Genomic DNA, 7,459 nt, shown 5'->3' with positions numbered 1-7,459 from the left:
TGAGGGTCCACAGGAGGCCAGAGATGAGGCTGATGCGGTCACATGCCCATGATGTCCTGGGACTTCACCTGAGTGTGACAGTGGAGGGGAACCGGATCACAGAAAGAGAGCTGTGGGTGTGTTCATTGTGTGGGGGAAAGAGAGGGATGAGCTGAGGGTTTGTCTGCACTCTGTCTGGGTGGCCTGGGGAGCCTATGGGAGTGTCCCAGGACTGACCACCCCACTGAAGGGCAAGAGGCAAGGGGAGAGGATTACAGCAGTCACCTGACCCACAGAGAGAGCCACCCACTGTCCTGGCTGAGTGTGTGAATTTGTCTCTCCCTCACACTTCCTCTCTCTGACTTCCTCATCTCTGTGAGCAGGAGACCTTCTCTCCATCCCTCCCATCCATGCCCCTGAGCATGTCTGCCTCCTCACTGCCCTGCTGTGTGAGGGGTGACCCTGCTTCTGACACTGGGACACTGGTCATTTTGTCTCCATGTGCTGGGCAAAAGCACCAGTTGCAGACAATTCACAAGTTTTAATCTAAAACAAGAGGAAACATTATTGACCATCTATTCTGAGCCAGTCCCTTCCCTTCTCCCTTTACCCTCGTTGGAGACAAGGGTGGAAGCTCAACTCTCACGGGTGTTGTGAGGATCAGTGGTGCCTGAGACATGAAAAGGCTCCATCTGTGTCATTCCTGGACTTGATTAAGAGGTAGGCATGAGAGTGTTTGGGAGGAAGGGCTACTTGACAGCCGCACATGTATCCCCCAAGCCTTCGGGGGGCATCAGAAGCTACAGGGCATCCTTGGTTGAATGGCAGGTGAGCCCAGACTGAGGGGAAACAGGAAGGATACTGCTCATCCTGGATCCCGCACTCACCACACTCAGGAGTGATGGTGGGAATCCCACCAGGGGCTGAGCACTGGGCACTGAGGGCATCTCAGACCTGGTGGGAGTCTCATCTTTCATGAGATTGCCTGGGGATATGAGGCCACTTGTGAGGCAAAAAGGATCCACAGGGAACCATGGCGACTTACTTACATTTCTTTTTAATAAGTTCCTGTAACATAGAATTGAGCATTTTAAACTATACATTTCACTGGAATGTAGTAAATACACAGCAGATGGACCACAGATTTTATCTAGTTTTAGTAACAAATTTGTGTAACCCCACACCCAAATTACATGAAGCCTTCAGTCTCCCATCTCTCTTTCTCGTCATCCCCTGACAAGCCCACCTGACTTCTGTCTCTGTGGGTTTCCTCCTCCTGGATGCTTCATACAAATGCAGTCACAGAAAATGTGATCTTTTCTCTCTGGGTTCTGTCATTTAGCTGCAAAATGTTTACATTCACCCACCAGGTAGCAGGTGTCAGTACTTTGTTTTTATGGCTGAAAAAACCCTCCCTGGTTATGAAGACACCAGATTTGTTTATATGAGTGGGATCCAGCATGGAGGGTTGTGTAGATGTGAACCCAAACCAGCCATGTGGTGCTGCCTTTCAGGTCACAGTGGTGAGAACAGGACAGTCAAGGGGAGTCAGTGAGGATGAGGAGGGACAGCCCCACAGTTGGATGTAGGAGGCATCTCCACAGGAACACGGCTCATGTTTCCTGTCCCCAAACCTCATCTGCCACCTCTGCTCCCCTGGACACATCAGCAGACAGTTTCCCCACCTGTGGTCCAGCTGTCCTTCCCCACATCCTGGGTCATCAGATGGGTATGGTTCCCTCTCTCTGAACGATGCCCTGTGCCCTCTGTGTTCATGTTCTGGCTGCAGCCTGGGTCCTCCTCTGGCTGTCTTGAGCCTGAAGCAGCAGCACCCCGAGCACCACCAGGACCAACCCAGCCACACCCATGCGGATCAGGTTCACCACTGTGGTTTGGGAACCTGCAAAATGGGGAGACAGATGTCACCATGGTCAGGCAGTCCCTAATCCCCAGGGTTCTAATATCTCCCCCACGGTCCCTCCTCCCATGGACGTCAGCATCGCTGGGACATCTGAATCCAGCTCTGGCTCCCAGCCACTGTGAGGAGAGTGAGCTGTGCATAAGAAGTCAGGTTAGGGGAAAAAAATGGTCTCATTTCAGGAACAATGTAGAGCTGCTGTGAGTTCTGTGTTCAATCTGAGATTGAAGACCCAGAATCTTACTGCCCTGGAGCTGAGAGATCCCACATTTTCCACCTGCGGGGGCCCAGGTCCATGGAGGAGGGGTGGTGTTGGGGGCTCCTGAGTGGCAGGAACACAAAGGGGTGAAAGCCTGGGGCAGCGTCCCTTTCACCCCACTCTGGGGTCTGCTGTTTAATCATCACCTGGACATTTTCATCTGTTTATTGTTTCATTAGTTCATTTTATATAATAACAAAACTACCACGGGAGATAAAATTACCAGATTAGATATATGGGCATGTGGATGAACATTTGTAGATATAGTGTAGGCACATAAATTTAATATCTGTTTTAGAGTAAATACGGGGTGAGAGAAGAGTAGGTTTACAGTTGTGAATTCATGAAATACAGAGTTATTTATTGTGTTATTTATTAATTGTTGCATTATATTTTGTACAAACAACTTTAATCCTACTTTTCCCTCACCCTCTCTATGTACATTTTATAGAGTGTATTATAAAATGTCATATAAAATGAATCTGTATATATAGTTATACATATAACCACTCATATAAATACTAACTTATATATCATCACCTGTATCTACATATATTTGTGTGGTGCTGATAATTATTGTTGTGTGTATGAGGACAGAGAGACACGAAAGAAACAGGTGATAGCCCTGGCTGGCGTAGCTCAGTGGATTGAGCGTGACCTGTGAACCAAAGTGTCGTAGGTTCTATTCCCAGTCAGGGTACATGCCTGAGTTGGAGGCTTGACCCCCAGCAACCATACACTGATGTTTCTCTCTCTCTCTCTCTCTCTCTCTCTCTCTCTCTCTCTCTCTCTCTCTCTCTCTCTCTCCCCCTCCCTCCCTCCCTCCCTTCCCTCTCTAAAAATAAATAAATAAAATCTAAAAAAAAGAGAAACAGGTGATAAGGAGGCAGGTCCCCCCAAAAGGGTCTAGTCTGGTCTTCCACGGGGAATGAAGTCTCTTCCGTGGGACGTAGGGAGGGGCCAGAGGAGAAGGGGGACTGGGACTTGGGTCCTTGGAACATGGGGTCAGAGGTCAGGTCAGGACCGAGAAGGGGCAGGCACCATCTTCTTCTCCTTTTGGACAAACTCTAGGAAGTGTGGCAAGATTTCATGGATGGACAGCTAATCATGTGCTTTGTACCCCAAAACACAACCTCCATGCACTACTTAGCAATGCTGCTAACCAAGGAAGCCCGCAGTTGTGATTTTCAAAGTTAAGGAACAGAGAAATTGCCCCAAGTTGTACTGTTTTGTGAGCACCAAAAGTAGGAAATTATGGGAATCTGCTTCCCCACTTGATATAGAAAACAAGATGTAACAAAATTATTGTCTTGTCCTAATTCCAAAGATGTACACAAAAATTGTAAATATCAGCTCACACAATTCAGAAAATGCACATGGACAATAAATGTTATTCATTTGCACTAATATCCAGGTGGTTAGAAACAAGAAACTTCTATAATTGTGACTCAAGTGGTTATAAATCAGGCAGAAAAGATAATTTTTAGGAGATCAGTAAACATGAGTTAAAAAAGCATCCCTAATAAGACTCTAATGAAACAGAAAAACACATTGAAACATAAAAGTCAATAGTGTATTTGATATAAAATGCAGACATCTTAATGAGTTTGCCTTGAAATAATTTGGGCTATGAATAAAACTCTTTTTCACAGGTAAAGCTGTGGAATGTTTTACTTGGTCTTTTTATTACGAGGAATTTGGAGAAAGAAAAATAGGTATACAGTGTGACATAAGTGAAATGACCTTTGATTTGTGTTATTATAATTTTCTCAGTGTATCAGTGAGATCAATTGAGAAACAATCCAACAGGAGGGGATTTTAGGAAGCTGTACTGGTCAGGAAATAAATATGCCCAAGCCAATAGCTTCCCTACATGTACTTACTACTATTTAGACAGCATAAAGGAATCTAATAGCTTACACACAAATTACATTATTAGATGTGCAGTTCTGAAAGTTGGGTGCAAATTTACTCAGTTTTACAAATACCTATCAAAGTGCTTCTGAAGTTCACTAAAATCTCATTTAAAATACGTGTAATGCAAAGACTTAATAGTAACAAGAAGTAATTCTCCACAACAAATTTCTGAATTTTGTCTTCTCTATGAAAATAGGAATAGCATTATAGACATTTGAAGGTTGACTCCATATAATGTAAATTACACTGTTACTCTGTATACTGACACACTGCCCAAAAGGTCTCAGAAAAGAACAGGAAAAGACAAGGGCCCCCAGAACCACGCAGCAGGCAGGGGAGCCCTCAGTGTGGGTGGGAGTCCCCAGATCCTCCTGAGCAGGGCACAGCTCCTCCTCACTCAGGTAAGCACTAAGTCCTAGAGGCTCCAGGTGAGCCCAGGAGCCTGTAGAGCTGGACACTCAGGGGAGGGGAAGCTGCTTTCTCTGGGAGAGGGCCCAGTGGGGCCTGGACCCCAGGGACTCAGACTCTGAGATGAAGATGCAGGGGGTGAGTGGAGCAGGGGATCTGTCCTCTCTGCTCAGTCTAATCACCTTCCTCCTCACTTCTCACACATCTCACTCCTCCCTCCTGCTCTTTCTCTCTGCTGAGATTCAGAACAGGGGGCTCAGGGGTGGGAGGCCCTGTCTCTTTCCCCCTCTCAGGGGCTGTTCCCTTCTGTGGAGCCTCCTGCACTCCTCATTTATTTCTGTCCCTGACTTTCCTAGGCACAGGGCCCTGAGCTGAGTGAGCACAGACATGACAGGGTCAGGGCCTCACCTGACACCAGGAGCTCCATGGGATCACTGGGCTGTGACAACAGGTAGGGGTTGCTGGGGTTTGCACTATAGCACCTATAGTTCCCCCCATGGGCTGAGGTAACAGGACCCATGGAGAACTCTGCCTGGTGCTGCTGAGCTTGGGACTGTGATCTCAGTGTCAGAGGGGGATCAGCTGCCCCCTCCTTGGACAGAAAGAAAATGTCCCTCGGGCTCCATGACTGACACAGCAGGGTCACCTTCTCTCCTGAGGCCACTGAGAGGCCTGGCTGCACCGAGAGGGAGGGTCTGTCAGGGAGCCATCCTAGAGAGAGGGGAGTTGGTGTGGGGCTGCTGCTGATGAAGTTGTGACCTGAGAGTCAGCAGGCCCCTTTCTGGGACCCTCCTTGCTGTCTGTCTCTGTTTTCTCTGCATCTCCCCCTCCCATCCCATCATCTATTTCTCTCTCTCTGTCTCCCCCCCTCCCTCCCCCCTCCCTCCCTCCCTCTCTCTCATCTCTATCTCTATCTCTCTCTCTCTCCTTGGAGACCCCACACCCCTTGTCCTGGCCCTCACCACCTGAGATCCTAGCAGGGCCTGAGCCAGACTCTGGTCCTTGATTAAACCCATACTGATTGCTCACCTGCCACCAGGATGTCCAGGGGGTCGCTGGGGGCTGACCACTCAGAAGAGAGTCTGTGTCCACCATAGCACCTGTACTGGCCCCCGTGGGTACTGCTCACAATGCCCAGGTGGAATTCGGCCTGAGAGAGCCCAGCTTGGGGCTGCAGGACAGTGATCTGGGGAAGGTCCTGTTCCCCTTCCTTGGACAGAGTGAATCTGTCATAGCCGATGTCAGAGTGACACTGGAGGGTCAGGCTCTGTCCAGAGCCCACAATGGGGCCCTGCTGGGTCAGGAGGGAGGGCTTCCCTGAGACACCTGCAGGGAACAGACAGGAGTGACAGGGCTGCTCCTCCCATGAACCCTCCTCCTGGCCTGGTCCCCAGGTCCCACTGTCTCTCTCTCTGTGTTTCTGACCCAGGAGCCCCTGTGCTCCCCTCACCCCACCTCTCACATGGGGCTCCCCTCCCTGCAATGAATTCAGTAACCAGTCTACAGACTAAATCCATGCAAGAGGCAAAATAGAGAATATTTTTACCTGGGACCAGGAGCTCCAGGCGGTCACTGGGCTGTGACCACACCTGGGGTCTCTTCCTGTTATATCCATAGCATCTGAAAGTCCACCTGTCACTGGGGGTCACTGGACCCACAGAGAACACGGCCTGGACCTGCCCACCTGGTTCTCGCTGTGAGTCTAGGGTCCAGGAGAGCCTGTTTTCTCCTTCCTTAGTAAGAATGAACCTGTCAAATTTCTGCCGTGAGCCACACTGGAGGGTTATGGTCCCTCCTGAGGTCACAACAGGGCTGGACAAGGCTGAGAGGCTGGGTTTGCGTATGGATCCTAGAAGAGGGAGAAGGCAGTGTGACAGCGTATTAAATGGGGCTGACATTTTCCAGGGCTGGGCTGTGAGGGGGAGACCCCCTGAGACCATCCCCTTTCCTGAAGACAGATCCTGAGGCTGGGACCCCTGAGTTTCCTCTCACCTGTCACCACCAGCTCCAGGGGGTCACTATGCTCTGACCAGCCTGTGTGGGTGAGATAGGAGCAGCGATATTTCCCTGCATCATACTCTGTCATGTGTGTGATGGAGAAATTGACCTTTTCCCCTGGATGCAGTGACTTCTGTCTGCCCCAGGGGTGTGGGCTTCCCTCTTTATCCATACAGAACTCCTGGACCTGTGGGGTTCCCTGACACCAGAGAGTCACAGAGCTCCACAACAAGGTTATATGGCCTGGCTCAGCCCAGAGGGTGGGTTTGGGGAGGGTCCCTGGAAGGAATCAGAAGTTGGGTCACAAGACATTTTCACCCCAGTGCCCAAATCTCAGCCTCAGAACCTTCCCAGACGTCCCCCATCCATTAACTGAGAACTTATGTTCTCCACCCCCAGCTGCCTGATGGGAAAGCCCCTTGTCCTTTATGTGGAGAGAATCCTGGGACCCCTGAGAACAGACTCACCCGCCTGCACTGGCATCCTCAGGCCCACACTCAGCCCTGCAAGAGAGTCCCTGTGAGAGATTTGCCCTGAATCCTCAGAAGAACCCTCCTCCCCAGGAGCCTCCTGAGTCCTGGGGTCCTGTCAGAGCAGGGCTTCCCCTCCCCCCTCACATCTCACCAAGGCAGAGCAGGGGTGTGAGGCTGGGGGGCATGGTGTCTCCTCTCTGAATCCAGCTCTGCAGAAGGAAGAGTCCACGGTGTGTTCAGTGTAGACAGACTCACAGGGTGTGGCCAGTGGGAGGTTGTCCGTCCCCATCACGGGGTTGTTACGTCAGTGCCCCTGAGGAAGCAGAACAGTGTCTCCCCAGGAGTCTGGCCCTCATTCTCTTGATGCAGGAAGATTTAAACCTGGAGCCTCCTCAGATGCCCCTTGCAGGTGAGGTGACCCAGGGCATGTCCTTCCAGGTGAGAGTCTCCCCCATAGGCTGCCTTTCCCACCTCACACGGCCATCAGCCCCTCCCTGTGGGTCCTCC

General features: G+C 50.4%; 1 protein-coding gene across 3 annotated transcripts; it reads right to left on the bottom strand.

The window, feature by feature from the left end:
• Positions 1-1,017: 1,017 nt before the first annotated feature.
• Positions 1,018-7,214, bottom strand: LOC123820545 (leukocyte immunoglobulin-like receptor subfamily A member 6). 3 transcript variants are annotated; one of them, XM_045841306.1, is made up of 7 exons: positions 7,104-7,214; positions 6,947-6,982; positions 6,474-6,758; positions 6,028-6,330; positions 5,511-5,807; positions 4,890-5,192; positions 1,018-1,879 (listed from the first exon to the last, which is right to left on the bottom strand). In XM_045841306.1, exons 1-7 carry the CDS (start codon positions 7,135-7,137, stop codon positions 1,752-1,754), a joined length of 1,386 nt encoding a protein of 461 aa, XP_045697262.1. In that variant the 5' UTR covers positions 7,138-7,214; the 3' UTR covers positions 1,018-1,751. The 3 variants fall into 3 exon arrangements, with proteins under 3 accessions (XP_045697262.1, XP_045697263.1, XP_045697264.1); XM_045841307.1 differs by having other exon boundaries at positions 6,474-6,515; positions 7,104-7,170; XM_045841308.1 differs by lacking the exon at positions 4,890-5,192.
• Positions 7,215-7,459: the final 245 nt, after the last annotated feature.

Source organism: Phyllostomus hastatus, unplaced genomic scaffold (genome assembly GCF_019186645.2).
Source record: "Phyllostomus hastatus isolate PE091 unplaced genomic scaffold, TTU_PhHast_1.1 phas_contig_349, whole genome shotgun sequence".
Lineage (NCBI taxonomy): Eukaryota > Metazoa > Chordata > Mammalia > Chiroptera > Phyllostomidae > Phyllostomus > Phyllostomus hastatus.
Note: the sequence above shows the minus strand (reverse complement) of the source record. Positions and strands in the feature narration are given on the sequence as shown.